The sequence below is a fragment of the Macrobrachium rosenbergii genome, chromosome 4, assembly GCF_040412425.1.
Source record: "Macrobrachium rosenbergii isolate ZJJX-2024 chromosome 4, ASM4041242v1, whole genome shotgun sequence".
Taxonomy (NCBI): Eukaryota; Metazoa; Arthropoda; class Malacostraca; order Decapoda; family Palaemonidae; genus Macrobrachium; species Macrobrachium rosenbergii.
The window spans coordinates 55892537-55917845 of NC_089744.1; the positions used below are offsets into that span (position 1 = coordinate 55892537).

General features: G+C 41.6%; 1 protein-coding gene across 10 annotated transcripts in view; it reads left to right on the forward strand.

Annotated features, from left to right (window-relative positions):
- LOC136834791 (uncharacterized oxidoreductase TM_0325-like) overlaps positions 1 to 25309 on the forward strand; it is a 118925-nt gene that overhangs the window by 42342 nt on the left and 51274 nt on the right. For 8 of the 10 annotated variants that reach the window (XR_010851889.1, XM_067097570.1, XM_067097560.1 and 5 more), the window contains exons 3-6: positions 8345 to 8450; positions 12579 to 12745; positions 13148 to 13318; positions 22016 to 22178. Coding sequence is in view for 9 of the 10 variants with exons in the window: in XM_067097570.1 (XP_066953671.1) it covers positions 8345 to 8450; positions 12579 to 12745; positions 13148 to 13318; positions 22016 to 22165 (594 nt within the window). In the remaining variant the exon portion in view is untranslated. Of the gene's footprint in view, positions 1 to 8344; positions 8451 to 12578; positions 12746 to 13147; positions 13319 to 22015; positions 25084 to 25309 lie in introns of those variants that run through there. The other 2 variants (XM_067097512.1, XM_067097579.1) reach the window with 2 other exon arrangements.

Sequence of the window (25309 nt, forward strand, 5' to 3'; positions counted from 1 at the left end):
CTTAATGTTTTGGTTACGATGAGCTTTAGCAAAAGAAGTTGTTCTTGACCGCCAAGAACTGGGCTTTGGTACTTGCTTCGACAATACATATACTAAACAAGAAGACACGAACTGTGAAGAGTTCTTTTTTTTTTTTAGCTCGTACTAAGAGCTCCTAGTAGCACTCGCCAGCTCCCAAGCTACTAGCTTACCTGGAGCCAACTGCAGAGCCTGAGTGCTAGCGGGCGCTCGCTTGGCGCCAGTTTCTGAGCTCCTGGCGCTGACTCTTTCCTACTGCTTGCCCTCCTGCCTTCTTTATCTGCTTGCTCCTGCACTGGGTCCCTCGTTTCCATCCCATGCCATTGCCAGTCTTGTGTCTGGGTTAACAGACGTTAACCTTGTAATAATACAGACGTTAACCTTGTAATAATACCTGGTAGTGAAGTGTTGTGCAGTGGAGGAGGTGGCTACTCTTCCCTCGATGCTCATAGACAAAGTTCACTGTCAGACTCCCATGCACCGAGGCATACTGCAAGTCTAATGGAGGTCAGGGGGTTTACACACGGGTAGTCGCCCCCCTCAGTCGAACCTGTTGCCAGTCCCAGGTATCAACAGACAGCTATGGAAAGGCGTCTTTCTGGATGTGTAGTGAAGGGGTAGCTACCCAGCCCCTCGGATCTCCTAAGCCCAGTCCCTGTCAGATTCCCATGCACCAGGAAGGAGGCATACTGAAGTCCATGGGAGTCCAGAGGGGTTTGCCCCCTGGTAGTTGCCCCTCAGCCATGCCTGTTGTCCACAGGTGTCAATGGACAGCCATTGGAAAGGCGTTCATAGAGATGTACTTTTTGAAGTTTTGCTAGCCTTCGGTTAACTCCTTCGCTCCAAAACTTCCAATTATGCTCTGCTAGCAATTGGACTTCGCTGCAAAGCTGCCACTTAAGTAGATGCTCCAGCCTATACCACCATGTCGCCACAGGTTAAGTGGAGCCCCAATCAGAGGCATGCGGAACACCAGTATTGGTGCCAGGCAGAACGTAAGCGCCTGATAGCCCCCGAGCTTCCAGTAGCACCCGAGCGCCCTATAGTGCCAGAGCTCATCTTCATATAGAGCTTCCAGCACCAGCTGTCATGCGTTTGGCGCCAGCCTACTAGTGGCTGACGCCAGTCTTTCTTTAGCTTGGCACCTGTCTCTTCTAAGAACATACTGGTGTTCTTTTTTGAGTTCATTTCCAATTGAACGCCTCTTCAAGTGGCCGACTAGTATCTGATCATCAGGTGTCCTCCTTCAGTATCGGACTCCCTCCTTTGAGTACAATACAACCACACTCAGGTTGTTTTGTCTCTTTTCAGCCTGTTCCACCTTCGCATAGAGTTCCAGACGGGCTGAATTGCTCCCTTTTGAGACATCAGTTAGTGTCTCAAAGAACTGTCTTTTGCAGACAGGAACTTTTATGTATGAATTTGTGAGCTTGTTGAAGTAGGCTGTCACCTCTACAGGGAGTTGGGAGTCTGACTTTGTTTTTTTAAGGGAACAAAACGAGTGTTTTTTTGTCCTTCCCTCCCTCTGATGCTTAGACAGAATACTGTACAGGCAGTCCTCGGTTATCGGCAGGGAATCCGTTCTGGGGTGTGATGATAACCGAAAATCGGGGATTTTCGGGCTTATCGGCACCGAAAAGTGCCGATTTTCGGTTATCAGCGCCTCTGTTAGGTATGTATTGGCGCCGAAAATTGCCAATTTTCTCGCTAGACAAGCGCCGTGTCAAGATTTTGAAGTAAGGGTCTTTCTTGACTGACATCAGGAGCAGGGGCTAAAAAGATAGTAGTCTCTCAAGTGTTGCCAAGGGACATCATTTCGCAGCATTTACTTTCAGACAGCATATATCCTCGGTCCAGTTTTCCCGTTGGTATTAAGATAATCTTCCCTCTTGACTGTCTTTTATGGAAACTTTTCTTGGGCTCCAGGCAAAAGGATGCACCATGAACCCTTTCTCTAGCAGCACTCATCCCTGAGCTCCTGATCATCTTCAGAGCTCCTGACTCCAGCTTTATGGCGCCTGGTTCCAAATCCCGAGCACCCAACGCCTGTTCCAGGGAGTTTGGCTCTTTCTGAACGCCTAGTTCCTTTTCACATTTTTTTTTTTATTTAGTTATTTTTTAGAGCATTGTGTTGGACTGCAGCAGAGGTCGTCACTCCTGGTTTTGTTTAAGACCGTTATTACCCATGGCCAGACTTTTTTTGTATCTTATGGACTTTCCAAGTTCCTATAAGCGTGTCAGATAGTAGTTTTTAACCAAGTACACTTCTGCATATGTTGTCAGTTTGTACGAGGTGTCATCGAGTCCACACAAGGCATTATCATGCTAAGAAGTCGATCCTGCCATTATGGCCTGTCAAGTATCGACAGGGTTGGCAACTAGTCCATTTGGTTGTCCGCAAGTCTGCAAGAGGTTCTACAAGTTTGTTCGCTTGCAGAGACCAACGAAACAATCCTGTCGTCCATTCTCCAGGGCAATTGGGTCGAGTTCCTGAATATGTAGGATACTTCCTTTCATGTCCACATACAAACTGTGAAAGATATCTCAGACCTGTCCTACAAGACAGAGTCTTCCAGTGCGAAAATTTAGGCTTCAACATCTACGGCATAAGGCCTCTCTGAGTCCTCGATCTGCTTGCTTTTGTCTTTCTGACCATGAACTTCAGCCTGTCCCACAAGACCAATAGGGATGAAGAATCATAACTGGACTCTGCTGTTTTTTCCCAAAGACCTGGTTTTCATTGGACTTAAAGTGGTATCTCTCTGAATTTAGACTTTTGGAAGAAGTCCCTCACCATGAGACTAGTTGTAGACTGCTTCTCACTCCTTGCTCTGGTAGAGGAAGCCCGCTCGGGGAACGAAGAAATTTCTTGGACGTGTCTCCGGGGGAACGAACTTTCTCATGTATGCCAGAGAGCTGAGAGCCATTAGCTTAAGGCTTCAGTTCTTCGCGACCCTCACTCACTCATAGACTGCAATACTGTTGCTTAAGACAAGATCACAGTCCTTACTTTTTTACATTAGCTCTTGCCACCAAGTGACAAGAGGGTTTTTCTGTGGGCGATAAATTGAGTTTTTTCTAGTCCAACTGGAATTTCTGGCAGTTTAACTGAGCTGTCAGAAAATCACTCTTACTCTCGAGTGGACCTTGAATCCCCTTTACTGTCAGGTTGTGCGCCTCTATGGGGCAGGACGATCTTGCCTGTCTGCCACTTTAAAGGAATCTGCTAGTCTGGGCAACAGATGCCTTACTGCAAGATCGTTCCAACCTAGACCATTAGGCTCTTTCACCCTTCAACATGGTCAAGGAAGGGCTGAACTTTCTTAGGCTCATCAGAACATTATGATGTTCCTCGTAGCCCCATTCTGAACCATAATTTATGGTTCCCGAATTGATATCGTTGATTGGTAGACTCCCCAAGAATCCTTCCACTTGTACAGTATTCGTTTCTTCTTGAACCTCACTTCAAGAGGACACCAGATGGTGGTACGTTCTTATGCGGACAGGCTTTGGGCTCTCCGGGTGCATGTCTGGAAGGAGGTGCTTTTTTCAGTGGTGCTACAAGACATTTGAAAGATGCAGACGTCATCCTGTAGCTCAGTCTACGAATTTTAAGTGAATGATATTCCAAGTCAGGTGTCTCAGACTCAAGTTTCTTCTTCTGAGACACTTATGAGTCAATGGCAGCATTGCCTTTTTTATTGGAGAGCTATGTCTGACTCAGTAACACAGTTTGCTCGTTTACCCTGGGGGTTTTTAACCGAGAACGAGGACGCTTTCATGACCTGGAACTGTTCTCTCCCTCTCAAGAACTTAATGGAAGAGAAGACGGTCTTGACAGCCAGGGACAGTGCTCTGGGCTCCCAGGAGCACCCTCCAGCCCAAGCCTTTACCTCGTCTGACTTCAAGCTTGCCTGGCGCCAGCTCTGCCCTGAGCTCTTAGGAGTACCCACCAGCTCCCGACCGACTGGTTATCTGGAGTCCAGCTCAGCTGGCGCCAGCTTCCGATCATCTAGGGCCAAATCTCCCCACATCCTTGGCTCTGGGGGAGAGTAGGAAGTCTTTTATGTTGGAATTTTCAGGTATTACCTGAGCAGGATTGGAAGCACAGGGGGCCATTCATAACCTATAGTGTTCTGACAAGGGCCTTTTTTCGCTCTCTAGAATGCACTGATCTTCTTCATGTATGGACTTGGTTTATGAGACCATTCTTAGTTTCAGGAGAGCATTGGGCCTACTTTTAAGTGAAAGCTAAAGACATCAGAACAACTTCTACCTCCTTAGCCTTCATGCATATACACCCCTTATGTCCACTCTACAATCAACCTTCTGGAAGTGTGATCGATTTTTCGCCTCTCACCTTTTCAGAAAAGTTTAAACAGTGTTAAAATTTTTTTGTATCTTGTGATTATTAGTAACTGGCTTGGCATCGCAGAAGGAAGCTTAGGATTTTCTCCTACTATCTCTTCACCTTGTAGTAAGGTGCCGAATTTTGTGAGAGCCAGGGGGGTTACAATGTACCTGGAGCACCCACCATTCTCAGTGGATGGGTCGTGCTCTCTATTTCAGTGCAGGTGACTGTGTTATCTGTTTGTTTTATTGTGGTACTGCACCCAGGGCAAGGGCACTTTTTGAAGTTTTGCTAGCCGTCGTTTAACTCCTTTGCTGCAAAACTTCCAATTATGCTTTGCTAGCCATTGGACTTCTCCTTCGCTGCAAAGCTCCCGCTTAAGTATCAAACGCTCCCTGCTATACCACCACGTCGCTGCAGGTTAAGTTGAGCACCAACCAGAGGCATTTTGCTACTGCAGACTCTCATAACTAATAAGGAACAACAAGCATTGTTTTCAAGAATAGCAACTTTTTTTACTTCAAATTCATTACATGTCTTAATGTTTTGGAGTAAAGTACTGTATGTCCACGTATCCCATCTCCTGTCAATGTGGGAATCAGCTATGTAATTACTTGGTAAATTACTTATAAAAAAATGACATTTTTATGATAAAATAAAATTTTATATATACTGTACTTACAAAGTTATTACATGATCGAAGCCTCCCGCCTCCCCTACGATGGGCATATGGCATAAACAGAATGAGACTGTCTGCTGAATCATTCCTAGCACAGTATTCCCGTTAGTGGACGGGACCAGTCGTCTGCACTGAACTCTGAAGTGTTACCCGTGAATTTTTTAATTTAAGCTGCCATGCAACAGGAAACTATAACTATGTAATTAATTGGTAAGTATATATAAAACTTTATTTCATCGTAGAAATGTCATTTTGAAATTCCTTCTCAAATGCTTATTTAGCAATTCTGGTTGTAACTTAAAAAAAAAATGCTGAATGTATTGTAATTATGACTTTATCAAGCAGTTTGACAACCAGGTAATTCTCTCCTCCTTCACCTCATCACAATAGTAGGATGCCATTATACTCTGATCCACTTATGCACCAGTGGCTGCAGAAAAAAAACATAAACAAAATTCAAATTGCAAGCACCATACCAATAAGCAAGAACATGATCACAACAAAGTGTCAGGCACTGCTTGTATCCAATCATTATCCTTTGTTCTGCTCAGCATCCACCCATGTGGCACCGTTTGTCTTCCTGAGCTCACATTATTGCAGCACCTCATTCCACACTTAAGCCATACATAGCCTTCTGTGGCATAGCTCCCATGCAGTGTGTGCACTCCACTGTTTATTTTTTACAAAGAAGATTTATACTAAATCTGTGCAATGGCTCCAAAGCATGCTAGAAGAGTGAATTGTCAATGTGCACAATCTTCAAGCATAGAAAAATTGCTCATGAAAGGTTTGCTACTGTGCCCATGAGTGCAAAAGTTAGTTCCATAGCACGTAATAAGGTGGTAAGAGGAGAAAAGTACTAAGCATGTGAATAGAGGAAATGACAAAGACAGGGTTCCCTAGCAACAGAAACATTATATGGCAGAAGGGTTTTTCCTTGTGTGAGCAATTTAGCAATAAGGCTGGTATTACAGAGGGAACTGAGCCATTTGCAGCCAGTAGAGGATGGTTAAGTCGATTCAGACATTAGTTTAACCTGAAGCATACAAAAAGTACAGGAGAAGCAGCTTACAGTATTCTGATGAAGAGGCCGCCAACATGTTTCCTGCTGGGTTTCTTAGTCACAGACAAAGGCTGTGATACCAGGCAGGGGTTCAGTTGTGACAAAACAGACTTCTTTTGAAAGAAAATACCAAGTAGGACCCATATTCATCAAAGTGTTTTAGCAGGCACCAGACCTTCCAGACCTTAAAGCAAGGAAGGACAGGCTGACTTTGGTGCTGTGTGGCAACATGGCTGGCCATGTGATAAAGCCTGGCATCATGTAAAGAGCGAAAATCCCTCCACTTCGAAGATTAAGAACAAAAGGCATCTTCCCATTTACTGGCAACACAACATTAAGGCATGGATTACTGTGTTGCTGTTTATGCAGTGTTCCATGAATGTTTTATTCCCAAAGTCAAGAGCTAATTAGAAAAGGAAGGCCTGCCTTTCAAAGTCACTTTTATTAAGTAATAATGTTTCTGGCCATCCTCAATCCATTGCCATTGAAGTCCCAGCTGTGCAGGTCATGTTTATGCTTCCCAACACCACCACTCTTCTCCAGCCTCTCGACCAAGGCATCATTCATTGTGTCAAGGCCACCTATAATCAACAGATCTCTGAAATGATCTGCGCAGCTATCAGTGCTGACCCTGACTTGAACAGCAAGGATTGCTGGAAAGCATTCTCCATTGCAGATGTAGTAGCATTTATCCAGGGGACAATGGATGAATGGAAACTGGAAATGATGAATGTTTGCTGGAAGAATCTGTGGAGAGGCTCTGATTGACTTCCAGTGCTTCCCAGCTATCAACAGTAAGCTGCAGAGGATCATCGATTTGGTATGACAAGTTGGTGGTGAGGGAAATGGGGACATGATCAGTGACAATGTTGTCAAACATTTCGAAGATGATGTTGAGCTGACAAATGAGGACCAGGAAGATCTGAGTAAGTCATTTACATCAGAGGAGGAAGATGAATCAGAAAGTGTAGATGAACCTCTGAAGTGGACACTGGAGAAGATGAGCAGTGTTCAGCATGATTCAGAAGGCAAAGGAAACAGTTGAATGTTACACTGTTCTTAGTCAGCTCTTGATATCATGCAGCTGTTGCTGTTCTCTTCCCGTGATACTGTGCCAAGAAACTCCCCTACCTACCTGTAGTTTAAAAAATCACAAACTCATCTTCCCTCACTCCTCCATCATTTCTCTGTTTTTAATTTTATGGTGTTTTGTCTTATTTTTTTTTTCTCTGCATAGAATGATGAAAAACAATGTGATAATGTTCTCTGCATAGAATGATGAAAAACAATGTGATAATGTAGATTATTACTACTAGACCAAACTAATGTGCATTTAGCATTATGCACTGTATTTACTTAATCATAAATTGTTCATTTGCATTTAGTTTAAAAAAAATTTTTATACTGTATAATAATACTGTTCATGATTTTTTCATTATTCTTTGCCTTGTACAAGGTAAAGAATGATGTCCAGTGTATAACCAACAATGATTATTATAAGAGGTACTGTATTGGGGTTTATATGGGGATAAACTGGTTGTTTTTATGATCAGTGTATATATACAGTAGTATGTACTCTTGTTATATTAGCATTTGGTGTTCACAATTATATGCAATTTCAGGGATGTGCATTGCATCTCGGAACATATTCCCATTTATAATGGGGCCGTACTTATATGAATTTAGATGGTTTACTTTTCTTGTAAGGAGTGTACTGGTGTAGCATTTCCTTTACATCATTCACACATTTTCTCCATTTATAAAGCCCATACAGTATATGGAAGACATTAATCATACTTGTACATAAAGTAAGGAATGCAGTTAATTAGGGGAGATCTATAGCAAAACTACTTGCTGTGAGGGTTGGGTAATAATTGTAATACAAAGTACAGTTTTCCTTGTGCCTTTTCTGACTGTATTTTTTTTTGGGGGGGTTGTTATTTTTGGGTCTGAAAGCCTGCAATGCTATAAGTTGTTCAGCAGTTTTTAACAAGCCATTATAAATGGAATAAGGTTGCCACTGTTAAGGTCTGTGATTTTTGTGGAAGAACTAGGACTGTGGTTTTTGTGGAAGAACTAGGATCCTTAATTTTTAATGATCAGTGACTCCCAGTGAAAACAGTAACTGGAGGTATCGGACTCATGTAATAGAGCTGTGCATTATGGCCATGCTTATATACTATACAGTTTATATAGAATAGTAAATACTTATAATCATCTTCTTTGATCCCAGGTCCTCAGTGTGCCAGGTGACTTGAGCAAAGATGAAGATTGCAAACGAATAGTTTCTTCAACGATTGATCACTTCAAGAAATTAGACATATTGATAAATAATGCAGGTAAACCCAGGTCCAAGGTTTCAGTTTCCTTGTTAGTTGAAAGAATCTTTGATTTAGCTTGGCACCATGAACAAAGTACAGTACTGTATTGCTACAAGGATGCTAATGAAACAAACTTAACCTAGTCACATTTATAACATTAGTAAATAAGTTCTCACACTACTGTGAGTAGATTTTAGCCATCACGAGACCCAAAGAGGCAATGCTTGTAGTTTTGTGTTGCTTATTGCTTATTTTTTGCAAATAGTATTGAACTTGTAATCTATTTTTTGCCAGAAATATAGGTATTGTTTATAAATTCTTATGTCCTGACCCAGTTGTTCTTTCACCCATTCTATCACAAGTCGAAACTGTTGTATACCTTGAGATCTCGGCGTGTTTTCCAACTTATGAACTTCTTATTGCCACATGCTTCAGATCATATGTATTAATATTGTTCTGCTGTTTGTGTGGAAGCAGCATCCTGGGACCAGACTTCTCAGTGTAGGAAAGTTTATTTTCTTAGAGCAAATTACAGGTACTGTATTAGGATTTAAATCATTATTGGAAGACACACGGTTTGACCATTGGCCAATAGCTTTATGCACTTGGAACTTCCAGTGATGTCCCAGAGGCCTAATCTTTTTGAGTTATTGCATACTGTTCATACTGTGTTGTTCAGTACTGGAACTCTTTTAATCCCTTTATTTTTTACTTTTAAAACTGTGGAATAGTATTAATGGTACAGTAGTGTCAAGTGTTGATAGCACAAGTTTAAGGAAATTTGCAATACTTTCTTGAAATGGTATAGTCCTACAGTGTCGTTTACTTATTTATTAAACTATTTTAATGCCAGTTTGGTTTTCGTTTTATTTTTTTTTATATATGGCCATTGTTTTCTGTGGTGAGCTTGCTAGCATTCATTGCCATTTTTCTTGCACCATAAGAAGTTACTCGGTTAAATAATAACAGTACTGTTTAGCAATGGTGATATTGATTGCGTCCAAGTTTTTTCTGTATACAGACTGTAGTTTGATACTTTACTGTGGAGAATTATTTTGCATATTTCCTAGTGGCATTCTTGCATAAAGAAACTAATATAAAAATCATTCAGTCTTGGTAGAACAAGCTCCGCAGAAACAGTATTCATTCAGATTTCCCCCTGTAAAACAAATTAACCAGTCTAGTACAGCATTAAGAAATAAGTTTTGACTAACCCACTAAGTAACTAACTTGAAGGAAGGTAATTCATGTTTGTAAATAAGTACAGTATTGATATTGGAATAGAACCAAACTACTACTGTACCTTACTAGAGTCTAATACAGTACTGTCGAATCCCAAAGGGCAGATGATTTTTAACTAATTTAAAACAAAAAAATTCCTGGTGTGCAAAGACCACCTTTCAGGTGAGACTGCATCATTATTTCCTCATCTGTCCCTTATCAGTGTTTTCTTTGGTTATTGGTTTACTGATTAATTGTGTCTATACAGTGTGGCTTTGCACCAATTATTGTTTAAAAGTAATGAATAGTATTTCTTATTAGGAACTTTATACAGACAGTCCCGGTTAACGGCAGGCTTGGTTAATGGCGATCCGGTTTTACTGCGTTTGTCTAGCAACGAAAATCGGCAATTTTCAGCGCTGAAAATCGCCGATTTTTGCTTATCGGCACTTAAAATTGGGTATTGGTGCCAATATACACATAGCAGAGACACCGGTAACCGAAAATCGGCGGTTTTTGGCACCGATAAGCCCCAAAAATTGCTGAAAAAGCTCTGAAATTGCTAATTTTCGGTTAGTGGCAATTTTCGGTTATCATCACACCCTCAGAATGGAACCTCCGCCGATAACCAGGGACTGCCTGTACTTTATTTCCTCACAATGTTTTGCTTTCAGCTGTTACGATCTTATATTGGTTCAGCCTTGTTAACAGCCTACATTAATTGATTGGGAAGTCCCTATCCCAGTCAAGTATTGCTTGTCATGAATATTATTCTTTTTTTCCAGTTACCTAATAGAAAGTAACCTTGAGCAAGTATTTGCATTATTTCATTGTAATTAGTGTATTATGAGCAAGTATTTACATTATTTCATTGTAATTAGTGTATTATTGTCATACTGTACATGTTTCCTTTACTTCCTGTATGTTTTCAAGTCTCGCTTGTACAAGTGACCCGACTTACTCGTAGGTGAGCTGCGGACTTTTGTCTGTTCTTGAGTTAGAGATTTTGTCATTTCTACCCCTGTGTCATTTAAGTTCATCTTCCTCACACCATCCTTTCCTCAGTATGAGCAAGTTTGAAACTTTCTCACATTGGACCAGGTTATTGGGCTTAATCACCGACATCCTTCACACTGTACTGCTACTACTGCAGCAGATACTGAAAATGGTCTGCCTCTGTTGATTCTTATCCAGGATTTGACTTGACCTAGATTTATATGAAACAAGCCAGAATTGCAGTAAGGTAGCTAAACAAGCTTTCACAGAACTCGAAGAGAAAAGTATGTGGTGCAAAACATGAACAGAATTTTTATAACATAAAACTAGTTTTTCGTGTTAACTTACCATTACCATTTATATAAGTGCCTTATTCGTGATCATGATTATTTTGCACTCAGTCTTTTGTTTATAAGTGAAAAAAGTATTCATGACATTACTACCTGGGCCCTCTGGTATCTTGTTTACCAACCACCTCAATTTTATATAGCCTGAGCATGCTGCTATCAATCACCTCATTATTTTGTGTAGACTGAGCGTGCTGCTCTAAGAGCAGTAGGCTAAGGGGGTTAGTGCTTAGCATTATTTTGATGAATTTTTATGAAAAACTAGTTATTCATACAAATCATGAAACTTTCTTCTTAACAGCACCAACAATCATATAAAAGCCTGAATAGCTGTTTAGGGGGGCAGCCAAGTTGTACCAGAGGAGCCGAGAAGCATAAGGGAGCACAGCAAGATTTATTCCTGGTTTTAGTTTAATTAAAATATAAGTGGAAACAAGCTAGTTAACAGGTGAGACATCAGATAGATACATTCTAGGAGACTGTACCCTCTTTTGAGTCTTCTTCAAAGCCAGGAACATCTGATTGTCTGCTGAAATTGAAGTTTGTGTTCATTGACAAAACAGAATGAGAAAATTAAGTTTTCTTGAGGATGCCATCATTGGCAGAAAGCCACTATCAGTGTGAAATTTGTGGGGCCTAAGATTTATGGTAACTTTATAAACTTTTACCAGCTTGGGTAATTTTGTGAAGGTTTGTAAATGGCAAAACTCAAGGATCAACCTATTTGTTGATTCACTTCATGAATTTGGAATACAGTATGTTGCTGCCTTCTGTAAGAACTAAGTAAATCAACCAGCCTGTTTTCAAGAGACATAGCTGTCTTTAATTTATGGATAAAGTGTGTATTTAAACTTTCCTTGTGGCGCCTTAGCTTTTATGGGGCAGCTTTGCCTGGTGTGGTCTCTGCATGTGAAAAAGGAAATGGGTAGCATAATGGGATGTCATCAACTGGTGCTTTTGTAAACTTTTTCAGGGAAGGTCAAGCTACTTGTTCCTTACCTTACACTAAAGTTTGTCTCATTCTTCTTGTCAACTTGCTCGTCAAAGACTGTCATTTATCATGGGGATATTTTTATCACTTTAATCATACTAGCTGGTTTTTAAGCAAACCCAAATCTTGAAAATCTTCACTTGTCTACTAGGTCTGAACAACAGTAACCTATTCAGAATGGTTAATTATTATTCAAAGTGCAGTATAACTTTCATGGATGTTTAATTACAAAGAGTAATTCTTCTGGTTGAAAAGAAAAAATTCAGGAAGCACTCTGGAGCTTACAGGGACATCTGTTGTTTTTATTCCTAAATTTCAGGTAAATTTTATGGTGCTCTGTACAGTATAGACCATAATCTTTGTCAGATACCTCCTCCCTCTTCTCTTGTTGGATGGTGAGAGAGATATGAAGTGGTTGGAATGTGTTCAGTTTTGAGGGGCGATCCTCATTTGTCCAGGATCACAAATGGTTTTGTCTTACCTTTAGTCTATAGTATCACCTTTGGAATACAGTAGAAATAGGTTTTAGCAAGGCCACAGTGTATATCTAAAGGGGCATTTGTTTTCTAGTTTTGATTTTACTCACTTCAGGTATCCTTGTCAGAGGTTCACTGGAAGAACTCAGCATCGATGACTACGATAAACAGTTGAACGTCAATACTCGATCTGTGTTTCTTATGATGAAATTGGCACTCCCTCATATTCTTGGTACCAAAGGCAATATTGTGAATGTTTCTTCCAATCTCTCTATAAAACCAGTAAGTTTAATATGTAATACAGTATACTGTTTTCATAAAAAGTCAGATTCTCATAGGGGAAAGAGCATGCTATACAGCATGTGTATCACATAAGTATTTGCCATGGTTATTTATACTTACTGGATTTAGTATTTCTTGTGGTAAAGAACTTTGTCATATTGCTATGTTGCTTTAGATCCTTTTGATGGTAGTTCATTGTATTTGCCAGACTTTAAATTTTAGAATCTTAGATTACTTTAATTAGTGGCATAGTTGTCGTGTGTTTAAGCTATTGTTCAATACAACAAGGAAACCTGACTTTCAAAATGTAAGTTCACTTGTCTCATAGGCATAGAATGTTGTGAGAGGATCTTCTTTGATTCCTTACATTTTTCTCATGTCAAAGTTCTTATGCTGTCTTAGATTCCAGGATACTTGGCCTACAATATGAGTAAAGCAGCTGTTGATCAGCTAACACGAAGTGTTGCATTAGAAGTTGCAGGGCGTGGTGTGAGAGTAAATGCTGTTAATCCAGCAGTTATTGTAACAGAAGTTCATAAGAGAGCGGGAATGGATGAAGCAGCTTATGAAAAAGTAAGAATTACAAGATTATTATCGCCTGTATTATTACTGTATTACAGTATTATTATTACTGTTATTATTATTATTTGTGGTGTTGAACGTGATAGCTGCATCAGCGGCATTCAGTTTGTATAGTGTTTTCTCTATTTTTCTAATAATTTATTTTTCTAGGCTACTGTACTTCATTCTGCCAGTAACACGCCAATATTGGTCATACTTGGAGAGGAAGGCAGGTTGCAAAATTAGGTAGTTTATTTCTGATGTACAGTACACAGTAAAACGGTAACAGGATACTGAAATAGGGAGTTCATCGTCCATAGAGTTGTCCTTCAGGAGAAAGTCGTCTTTGGTGTTAATTGAGGCCATGTTTCGCTCAGGCTCCACTGAGCATGGTCACACCAAAAGACGGGAGTAGACTGACTTTTGATGTGAGTCTTGTTCTTTATATACGAGAAGATCAGCGGTGGGTCAAATTCAGCTGCCCGCTGATTGGATGAGGAGAAATATTTGCACTGCTTATTGGCTGGCAAGATTTTCTCACAAGCCAAAAATTTTACCGCTGATGGTTTCTCTGCTGCAGCCTTGCTGAGTGGCGGGGCTGGTGTGTGACGATCTCTGGTATTTCCTGGTGAATATTCTGATTGGGCGTCGGGTGGCTCGCAGAATCTCTGACATCATTGTGAGTTTCACGTTCGGGATTGTCGTTTTTTGCGGTGTCTGGAGTCAGTCTGTCAGCTACAGAAGCAATAGGTTGCCTAATGTTGTTAGGCAGGAGTAATACATCTTGGGTGGTATTTAATAAGGGCTTCTCCTGCTGTATTAAGAGCGCCTCCAGCAGCCGTAGGCGCCTTGGGTTGGGGGGGCGCTTTTCCGATTACTGCTGTATTCCTGCTGTATTCCCCACTATTTCATTCCTTGTAGTGCTGGTATTGTGGGCATCTCGCATACGGTTTTTTATGGCACCTTCTTGGGCATGACAGGAGATTCTCTTCACCAGTTTCATGGTGGTCATACCAATATAGGTGCCAGGACATCCACAGACTGGGCATTTGAATCGGTATACCACATTCGTCAGTTTAAGAGGATCTCTCGTTAATGGGGCTGGGTTGTTTTTCATAATAAGGTTTCTTGTGTGGCTGTTTTGATAGTAAATAATGAGTTCAAACTGCCTGCGATGATCTTCTTGATGGCATGTTCATCTTCCAGGTATTTCGAGTGCATCCTCGCCTTACAGAAAAGTTGAACATTTCTTTGCAGGTCGGGCTGCGGCTGCCCGTGGTTGCTGTACCACCCATCCATTGCGAGACGTATTTCTTTGTTGACTTGCATATTAGAATACCCTTTATTTATGAGTACTTGGAAGATGCGGTCTGATTCTTGGTACGTGCCCTGCCAAGAAGAACAGTGCAATAAAGCCCTTCTTACAAAGGCTTTGATGGTCATATTCTTGTATCTTGAAGGGCACTCACTATCTCCGTTAAGGCAGAGGCCGAGATTCGTCGTCTTCGTCCACACAAAGAATTAGACCACATCTCCCAAGTACATGTACTCATAAATAATGGAAATTCTAATAAGCGAGTCAACAAAGAAATACATCTTGAAATGGATTGGTGGTTAAGCAACCGCAAGCAGCTGCAGCCCGACCCGCAAAGAAATGTTCAACTTTTCTATAAGGCGAGGATGCACTCGAAATACCTGGAAGACGAATGTGCCATCAAGAAAATCATTGCAGGCAACATCTTCACCACTGACATCGACACACAGCTTGATCTCGTCATTTACTATCAAAATAGCCGCACGAAAAACCTTATTATGAAAAACAACCCAGCCCCATTAATGAGAGATCCTCTTAAACAGACAAATGTGGTATACCAATTCAAATGCCCAGTCCTTGGATGTCCTGGTGCCTATATCGGTATGACCACCATGAAACTGGCGAAGAGAATCTTGTCATGCACAAGAAGGCGCTGTAAAAACCCATATGAGAGATGCCCACAATACCAGCATACCAGAGAATGATGTCACACACCAGCCCCGCCACTCAGCAAGGCTGCAGCAGAGAAACCATCAGCGGTAAAATTTTTGGTGTGCGAGAAAATCTTGCCAGCCAATAAGCAGCACGAATGGTTCTCCTCATCCAATCAGCAGGAAGCTGAGTTTGGTCCCCCACTGACCTTCTCATATATAAAGAACAAGACTCGCATCAAAAGTCAGTCTACTCTCGTCTTTTGGCGTGACCATGCTCAGTGGAGCCTGGGTGAAATATGGCCTCAATTAACACCCAAGAAGACTTTATCTTGAAGGACAACTCAAAAGAAAATTTTTCCTGAAGGACAACTCTATGGACAATGAACTCCCTATTTCAGTATCCTGTTACTTTTACTGTGTACATCAGAAATAAACTACCTAATTTTGCAACCTGCTTTCCTCTCCAAGTATGACCAATATCGGCGTGTTACTGGCAGAATGCAGCACAGTAACTAGATACATTAATTATTAGAAAAATAGAGAAAACTCTATACAAACTGAATGCTGCTGATGCAGCTACAGTATCACCTTCAACACCATGTGTATAAAGAGGGTCTACTGCCTATTATTATTATTATTATTATTATTATTATTATTATTATTATTATTATTATTATTATTATTATTATTATTATTATTATTATTATTATTATTATTATTATTATTATTATTATTATTGTTGTTGTTGTTGTTGTTGTTGTTGTTGTTGTTTTATTTTTATTATTATTATTATTATTATTTAATATTATTAATTATTATTATTAATTATTATTATTATTTATTATTATTATTATTATTATTATTATTATTATTATTATTAGCAACAACATCATCATCATGGGGCATGCTGCCTAAAATAGCAGGTGGCTGAATTGCTATCCCAAGGGCATGTCTTGCCATTCTCCTGACAGTGGAAGGGAGAAGACGGGTCTCCTGGGTTACGTTTAGCGACAGTTGCCGTCAGATGGCGAGAGCATCCTTATATCAGAGGCAGCAATAGTTGCTGTTAACATCCAGGATTTTTGTGCCCCTTATGATCTGCTGTCATTGGAGGGCACTGCCGTGTTCCTTCATGTATAGTAATGTTGGTATACCGCCCCTTCGTGTAGGTGAATGGCGATCCTCTTGGAGAGTCGAGTCATAGTCATACCAATGTACGAATGGCAGCATCCATTCTTAGGGCACGATATTTGGTAAACCACTCCTCTCCTCTTTTGGGTTGTGTAGCCATAGGTTCGAATATCTCAGACGAAGACCCTCTCTGAAGCAAACTTCACTGAATAGTATGCCGTTAAGTTTGTATTCAATGAAGTTTGCTTGAGAGAGGGTCTTCTTACAAGATATTCGAGCCTATGGCTACACAACCCAGATGCCAGGAACTGCAGGGATACCCAGCAGTTTTGCCGCTGACTTATTCACCAGCAGTTGGCGATTAAGAAATGCGACAAAGAAAAGGTGCTGGCACGTCTGAGGTGCCTTAAACAAGAGTGGGATGCTTTTGGAGAGCATCCCAATAAGAATGACATTGCCCTTGCCCTTAAGTCTCTCCAAAATAGGGACTGACCACCACGACACACTGTTCACAAGAAGCTTGTACGTCGCTATGGCAGGCATCTATGTATCCCAACCAGAGAGACAAACCACATATAGCAATCTGATGGATTACCAGCCCTCTGCTGCCAAGCATGCCCTTCTCCAGATGGGGCTGAACTGCCATGTGTTGCAGAGGCCTAAGCTTGGAGCTAAACGTGTCAGAGTTGAGGTCCTCCTAGATTCCATCTTCTCTCTGAAAGACCATGGCCTCATTAGGAGCACTGACGATCTTCAACCTCTCCTCCTGGTGGAGGCTCTGCCCAAGCAGGGATCCTATCAGAGCCTCTTGATGATGAGATAATTGAAGGACATCACGAAGAACTCTATGAGAGGGAGGCCATTGTAATCCATCAAGTGGATAGGACAGTCGCCTTCGTCCTGATTTGCCGGACGAAGTTGAGGTCCTCCTAGATTCCATCTTCTCCCTGAAAGACCATGGCGTCATTAGGAGCACTGATGATCTTCAACCTCTCCTCCTGGTGGAGGCTCTGACCAAGTAGGGATCCTATCAGAGCCTCTTGATGATGAGATAATTGAAGGACATCACAAAGAACTCCACGAGAGGGAGGACGTAATCCGTCAAGCGGATAGAACAGTCACCTTCGCTCTGATTCGCCGAGAGGAGTACCTTTGGAAACTCAACAACATATGTGGAGATCCCTCCAAGTGTTGCCGCATCATGAGGAACCCTGTTGACGAAATTAAGAGGGAGGCTAACCGAATAATTGAGAAAATTATTTCTGCCATAGATGCTGTACACTTGCCCAAGATTACAGGGGATTATAGTGTTAGCTACATCTGCGGCAATGTAAAAACCCAAAAAGCCAACCAACCAACCAACCAACCAACCAAACACCCCCTGCTCCACAATAAGCCAATCCCTGGCTCTGACCCACCAGCTGGCAAAGACTCTGAACAAAATTTTAACTCCATATGCTTCATCCGCAGAGTTTCTTGAAATGCTCCACCACCACGTCCCAGGGCATCATCGCATCATTGGATGTGGAGGGCTATTTCACCAACGTGCCTGTAGATGAAACAATACAGATAATCCTTGACAGGGTCTACCAAGACAATTCCACCCCAAAATTGAACATTCCAGATGGGTCACTGCAACGCCTGCTCGAGATCTGCTCTAAGAAGGCTCCTTTCATCAATCAACGAGGGTAAATGTGGATGCAGATCGATGGAGTAGCCATAGGTTCTCGTCTTAGTGTGCTGTTAGCCAACTTTTATATGGGGGTTGTCAAACAGTATGTCTTCAGTAGGATCCCCTATACCAGCAATATACATTTGGTATGTCAGTGACACCTTTGTCAGCGTTGCCGACGTAAATGAACTGGAGATGCTCAGGGACACCTTTGAGGAGGAATTGTCCTCTGCTTCACATGTGAGAGAGGTGTGGATGGCACCATTCCCTTTTTTGATGCCCGTGTCACCAGCACTTCTCAAGACTTTCACACATAGTTACATCATAAGCCTACTGGCATCAGGCTCTGTCTCAATGGCAATAGTGAATGCCTGGAAAAATTTCAATCCTCTGTCATGAATGCCTTCGTTTGTCATGGCCTCTCACACAGTTCTTGGAATACCACTTCCAATGAACTTGAACACGTTGCCCAAACCCTGGTGGATAACAGATATTCTTACCATCGGGTTGCCAGGATGACAAGAAATGCCATCAACAGGAGGTATTGACAGGGGAACCATGCCCCCTGCGAGTGTGTTCTGCAATGGGCTACAAGAACACCGAGTGCCAGAAAGACAAGGCAGCCCTGAAGAACATCATTGGCGCCCATGTAAAACCCACAGATTAAGAAAGAAAAAGTCAACCTTACGATATACTACAGGGATCGGAAGACTGCCCAGTACCTCATGAGGAACAACCCTGTTGCCAACAATGATCCCATGAAGAGGAGAGGAGTGGTTGACTAAATATCATGCTATGAGAATGGATGCTGCCATTCATACATCGGTATGACTACGACTTAACTCTCTTAAGAGGATTGCTGTTCACCTATTTGAAGGGTTGGTATGTATACCAACACTACATGAGGAAACATGGTGGTGCCCCCAATGCCAGTAGATTGTAAGGAGCGCAAATATCCTAGACAGCAACAGCAACTGTCACCGCCTCCAATATAAGAAGGCCCGCACCATCTTTTGATGGAAACTGTCACTAAACATAACCCAGGAGACCCTTCTTATCCTTCTACCATCAGGAGAATGGCGAGTGCGCCCCTGGGATAGCAATTCAGCTGGCCTCTATTATTATTGTTATAATTATTATTATTATGGGAAGACGACCCTCTTTAAGGCAAACTTCACTAAAAAGAATGGCACTCTGTATGCCATTGAGCTTATATTTTGCCTTCTCAACTTGGCATTTAAGTTTCTTTGTATCAGCAGGTAAATTATAAGCAGATGTCCTAAGTTTTTTTATTGTTCCGGCACTTCAGTAGGCCATGGTTCCATGGAGGTGAATGGCACCATGGGTACATGCAGAGAATATTTATACCCAAAAACGGGTTTATAAAGGGGGCAATTTTTGATTGGTTGGTCATATTCAGGAAGCTCTCCTATTGTCTGAGAGTCTGGCTGACCGACATGGGTGCTGACTGGTTGATGCCAGGTGGCTCTGTACTAACATTGCATGAGGAAACACAGCAACGCCCCCCCAACAACAGCAGATTGTAAGGAATACCATAATCCTCGACTGCAACATGGACAACCGTCGCCTCCACTACAAGGAGGCCCTCGCCATCCTTCATTGAAAACCTACTCTAAATGTAACTCAGGAAACCCTCCTGCCAACCACCATCAGAAAAACAACAAATCGCACCCCTGAGATAGTGCTGCAGCTGCCTTCCTTGAGCCATGAGCAGAGCCGCCCGGTGCCAACCAATTAGGGCCCGCATCGGTCAACCCAACTCAGCCAATAGGAGAGCTCCCTGGATATGACCAAATTAGTGTTGAGAAGGTTAGCATAGGTGAAAGGGTGGATCCGAGTGTTTTGAACCTGCCTGGCTAAATTGAAAAAATGGAGGATGATAGGATGATGAAAAGAATGTGCAATGCACAGGGCTTAGGAGGAAGGAGGGGAAGACCCCAACTCTAAAATTGCCTCCCTTCCATGTAAACCAGTTTTTGGGTATAAATATCCCCTGCATCTATCCCTGGTGCTATTCGCCTCCCCTCCATGGTAACAAGGCCTAACAAAGCGCTGGAGTAATAAAAGAACTTCAGACAGCTGCTTTATAATTTACCTGCTGAAAAGAAGAAACTTACAAGCCAAGTTGTGAAAGTGAAATATAAGCTCAACAGCCTGTATTATTATTATTATTATTAAAGAAGCATTGTCCCCTATTAAGGGAGTTTTCTTGAGAAAGACAAAACATTTACTGCCCGATTCTACTTTTACTGAAATGTGGATGAACCCCCTAGTGCAGGAAACTTCCACAACATGAGTAGCTTGATCCACCTGCGCAAAAGGTGGCTTATCAGTAGCATATCAGATTCCTAATACTGTACATACATATTGCACTGGATACTGTATCTTAAACAAACACTCTTATTTCTTGGCTATTAAGGCCTGTCCTTTCCAGTACCTCATTTATGCTTATTTCTTAGCTGTTAAGGCCTGTCCTTTCCAGTACCTCATTTACATTTGAAGTATCCATTCCTTTTTAGGTCTTCCCCTCCCTCCTAAGCCCTTGCGTTGCACATTCTTTTCATCATCCTATCATCCTCCATTTTTCAATTTCGCCAAGCGGGTTCAAAACACTGATCCACCCTTTCACCTATGCTAACCTTTTCAACACTAATTTTGCATACCTCCAAATATCTCGCCCTTTCAGTTCTGATGATACATAAACTTTGCAAGCAATCCTTTTCTACCACTTTCATCTTTTTGCTGTCACTTGCATTCCACATCCACACTTTGCTCCTACAGTTGCAATCCTTTTTCTGTCTTCTTCTGTCACTCCATCATGGAGATATTAAACAAGAAACAGCAGTAGGAACATAATACATCCTTGTCTTAGTCTCATTTTTATACCACACAACACACACACTGACGTTTTGTTACTGAACATTCCTTCTATGCCATCTCCTCCATTTCCTCACTGGCTGTAGAATTCAAAGTTTTTTATGACACCAAGGAATCCTTGAGAAAGCATAGCTCACTGTAGTTTGTAATTAAAAATAACATGTGTTCCATCCAAAATAAGGAATTGTTGATAATGCATATGATCAACAAAAATTTCTACAAAAAGGAAACATTGCACTATAAAACATTCTTTAACAGAGAAGGGGAGTATTTTTCTGATTGAAATCAATAATAAATAAGAATGCAAGCTTTTCTCTCTCTCTCTCTCTCTCTCTCTCTCTCTCTCTCTCTCTCTCTCTCTCTCTCTCTCTCTCTCTCTCTCTCTAGCTTTCATGTAATATAGCTGTCTCCAAACTTCCCATTTGGAAGGTTTGTCTCATACAAGTTTAATTTGAGTGTAATTGTTTCTCATTCTTCTACAAGGACCTTGAGATGTAAAACTCAGAAGAAGAATGCTAAGTACAGCATAATATCTTTCCATTGATGTACACTTACTAAGTATATAATGGGGGAGGTTGAGATAAATTCAGACATTATATTATGCAGTTCCATAGACTTGAGGCTGCATTTATGGCCTATGGAAAAATACTGTAGATAACCTGGAAGCATGTAAAAATAATAGAAAGTATAGATGTTCAGTTTGGACGAGGCAAGGAAAACTGGAGGTATATTGTTATATTAAGGAAAGCACACACATTGTATAAGACTGATACATAGTACCAAAAAGTTTGTCAAACCAGATGAAGTTCCAATTACTCAGTCTGTGGTGGCCTTAGGATTACAAATTAGCTCCAGGTCTTTACAGCAGTATTTCGATAAAATTTTTAAATGTAGGTTATTATGTATAATGAGAATTTGGTATATAAGATATGCCGAGTACAATATTGTTTTAATATCGGAAACATTCACACTATAGTTTTCATCTATTACAAATCATTCGCTTTTGCACTCCCTAATACAGTACTAATTGTTTTTAACAGTTTCTGGAAGATGCAAAAGCTTTCCACCCTATTGGTCGAGTAGGGCAGGTTGATGAAGTCTCAAGAGCTGTACTATTCTTAGCATCAGATCATGCTTCTTTCATAACTGGGGTTACATTGTTAATAGATGGAGGAAGCACCATTGCTTGAAATGAAAGCCATGGTAAGCATTAACTCTATGGAATTTTACCAAATTTTTTTCTGATAAAGGTACCTTAGCATTTTTATCTTAAAATTAGCCAGACCACTAAATTAAAATGTTAGAAAGGACAATTACACTGTATATGCTAATTGAACTGTTCTTGGTGTTTTTGTTTTATGCATGCACTGTAAAATACCAGTACAACTACTGTACATTGTGTGGTGCCCAAAGATCTAAAATGTCTCAGAAATGCAGAACTGAAATAGTTGTTTTATAAATACAAACCTCTTATTTCCCCATACAATATTAATTCCTGGATGACTTTAGTCCAGAGATTGTTAATTGTTCATATACGGAAGAAACCTTGGTCTTAATGTAAGGGATAAATTCTCAAGCACCTGCTGGAGTCCGGTTAAAAATAACACAAGGAATTGGTGGCAATGCGAGTCAGCCAATATGGGAGTAGGAGGAAGCAGCGTGACCTGCCTTACCCCTGCTATGCATCATCATACCAGTTTCTCCTTAACCTCCTTCGTAGCAAGATGGTACTTTGCCCTCTCTCACAAGAAGCTGGTTATTTTGCACTTCCTGCTCACATTACACCGTAGCATTTTGGTTTTTCCTTTCTTTTTTTTTGTGTGATTTCTGTATGATAATGTACTGTCTGTGTTTTCTGCATTTACTGAAATGCAAACCCTTGATTCAGCTGACCCTCCCAGTCAGAGGCAATGCCCTGAGGCTGGTAACAATCCTTGTTCTCATTACTGTACTTGTCTTTTTTGGAACAATGGAAGAGATTTGATAAAAAGGGGAAGTACTATAAGAGGAAACCGATGGCGCCATCTTGGGAAGGTTTTTCGCCTTTTCTTTACCAAAATCTCCTCTCGCTGCTGCTGCTTCTCATGAAGATTATTCTCCCTCTCATTCTTCTTTGATTTCATCTTTAGAAGATTTGAAGGGAACTTTGGGAGATCTTGTAATTGATGTTGCTGCTCCATTCTTAGGGGGGAGGTGCCCCCCCTGGGCGAGGAAGCAGCCCCCTCTTGTATAGTCTTTTCAGGGGCAGGTACACAGAAGATCTCTGATTGTTAGGCATCGTTAGACCTATCGGGGGTACCAACCCTTTCCGGCCTTTTGTCTTCCTGCATGTCTTCCCACATCCCAGTGACATCTGCCATGACAGTTTCCAGATCATCAGTTTTGGTGACGTTATCTCAACATTCAGCGGCTCTCCCCATGTCTGTTTCCATAGCTAAAGCCTCCATGACATCATCTCATCTGTCAACGGCTCTCCCAGCACCTCACTCCATGCCGCCTCCATCCATGCTGTGTCCATTGACTTCCTTCCCTGAGCCACCTACTTCTGCTCCCTCCGACTCTCTTGTTCAGGCTCTCTTTGACAGAGTCGAAGGTGTGTTTCTTAAGGAGTACAGCTGTGTTAGGTTACCGAAATCCAAGAAGAGACATCGCAGACCACCTTCTTCATCTTTGTCTTTACCTTCATCTTCATCTGCCTCCTCTTCATCTTTTTTCTGCCCATTCCTGTCAGACGTTGGAGGAAGAAGGATTTCATCGACCCTCTTAGCACGAAGAGTTGCGGGCAATCTTTGGTCCTTTGCTCCTCTTCTCCTACAGCTGATACTCTTCCATCCAAGCAATCCGTATTGTTCCCACTCCTGCTTCCTCGCATAACCGTACTTCCCTTGAGGCACACAGCCATGTCTTTTCTGCCTTAGAACCAGATTCTTACCCATCTCATGCCGCAGAACACAAGTCCATAGAGGAAACCTCTAGGATCTCTCAAGTCTACGGATCAGACTTCTCCACACGAAAGTGCTGTGATTTCTGCTCCATCTCCTCGTCACATTCATGAATCAAATGTCCCCAAAATCTGTAGGAAAGATAAGGCTCCAATTAAGAAGTCGATTGTGAAGGAATGCTCTCAGGACAGAGACTGTCTCCTTAGTCCTTATCCTCATTCATGTTCACGTTCTCCCAGGAGGGATAGCGATTGGTGCTCTCCCTGACATGGCCATGACCTTAATCAATGTTTTTGATCACACAGCCTTGACCATCTGGACCGAGCAACCAGTCAAGACATTCATTTACTCCTCGTAGCTCTTGCTCCTGTTCTTGTGGGTGGGATTGGGATCAGGACAAGATTCCTCCTCGTCTGCAGATCTACAGGCCCCCAAGAAAGTCCTGGGACCCGAACAAGCCTACTTCAGTGGTGAACAATGATTTTCCCTCTGACTTGGTCGACAGGCCAGATCATGATTCCTGTGGCCCGGAGGTAGAAGATACAGATCATCAAGAGTTTGTGACTACCTACACTGAAGTCGTTGAGCTTATTTGTGGGTGTAATGACCTAGTTGATGAAACTGTGGCTACCACCACTGGTCACTTCAGGCATCGAAGCTCTGCTTGGACCTAAGAAGAGGATAAGTCTTCCTTGGGGTTACCATGTTCTAAGCATGCTGATTTCATTCTTAGCCAAGTGAATTCTCTCTTCTCTGGGCGGGACAGTTCACTCTACCCCAGTAGATCCTTTAAGCTGCTTCCTCCACCATTACCTTGACATAGACGTTTTTATGCATCCTCCAAGGTTTCCAGGCATTTCAGTAGACCAAACTACAGCAGAGGGCCCATCCTTTACACATCAAGAGGTGATTGCCTTAGAGACAACCACTTCGTCAGCTTTCCAGGTCGCTTCATGGCTTGATTTATGGGCAACAACAGGGGCTAAGATCTCTTCCACTACATGGGCAACAATGAAGAGAGTGCCGCCACCTTTAGGTTGCTGCAATCTAGCAGTGAGATGATTTCTTACATGGCTCACTTAACAGCTAATTAACAGAGGTTCTCAATCTTTTTTTAGTGATGGCACCCTAACTAATGTAATCATTACTGTGGCACCCCTTCTTCACCCCCTCAAATTGGGACCACCTTGACGTGGTGAGGGGGCTCTCGAACCTAGGGATCTATTTTCCTAAGTTTGATCCCAAGTGTCCCACATATATAAATACGCTTTAGGAATAATTTCGTGGATTTTTCCACTTTTTCAAAATTACCAAAATTAATAAATAGGAAAACATATCATGGCATGGAGTGAAGTTGAATCTGAAGCTAAATAGTGGGAACTGTGGTAGAAC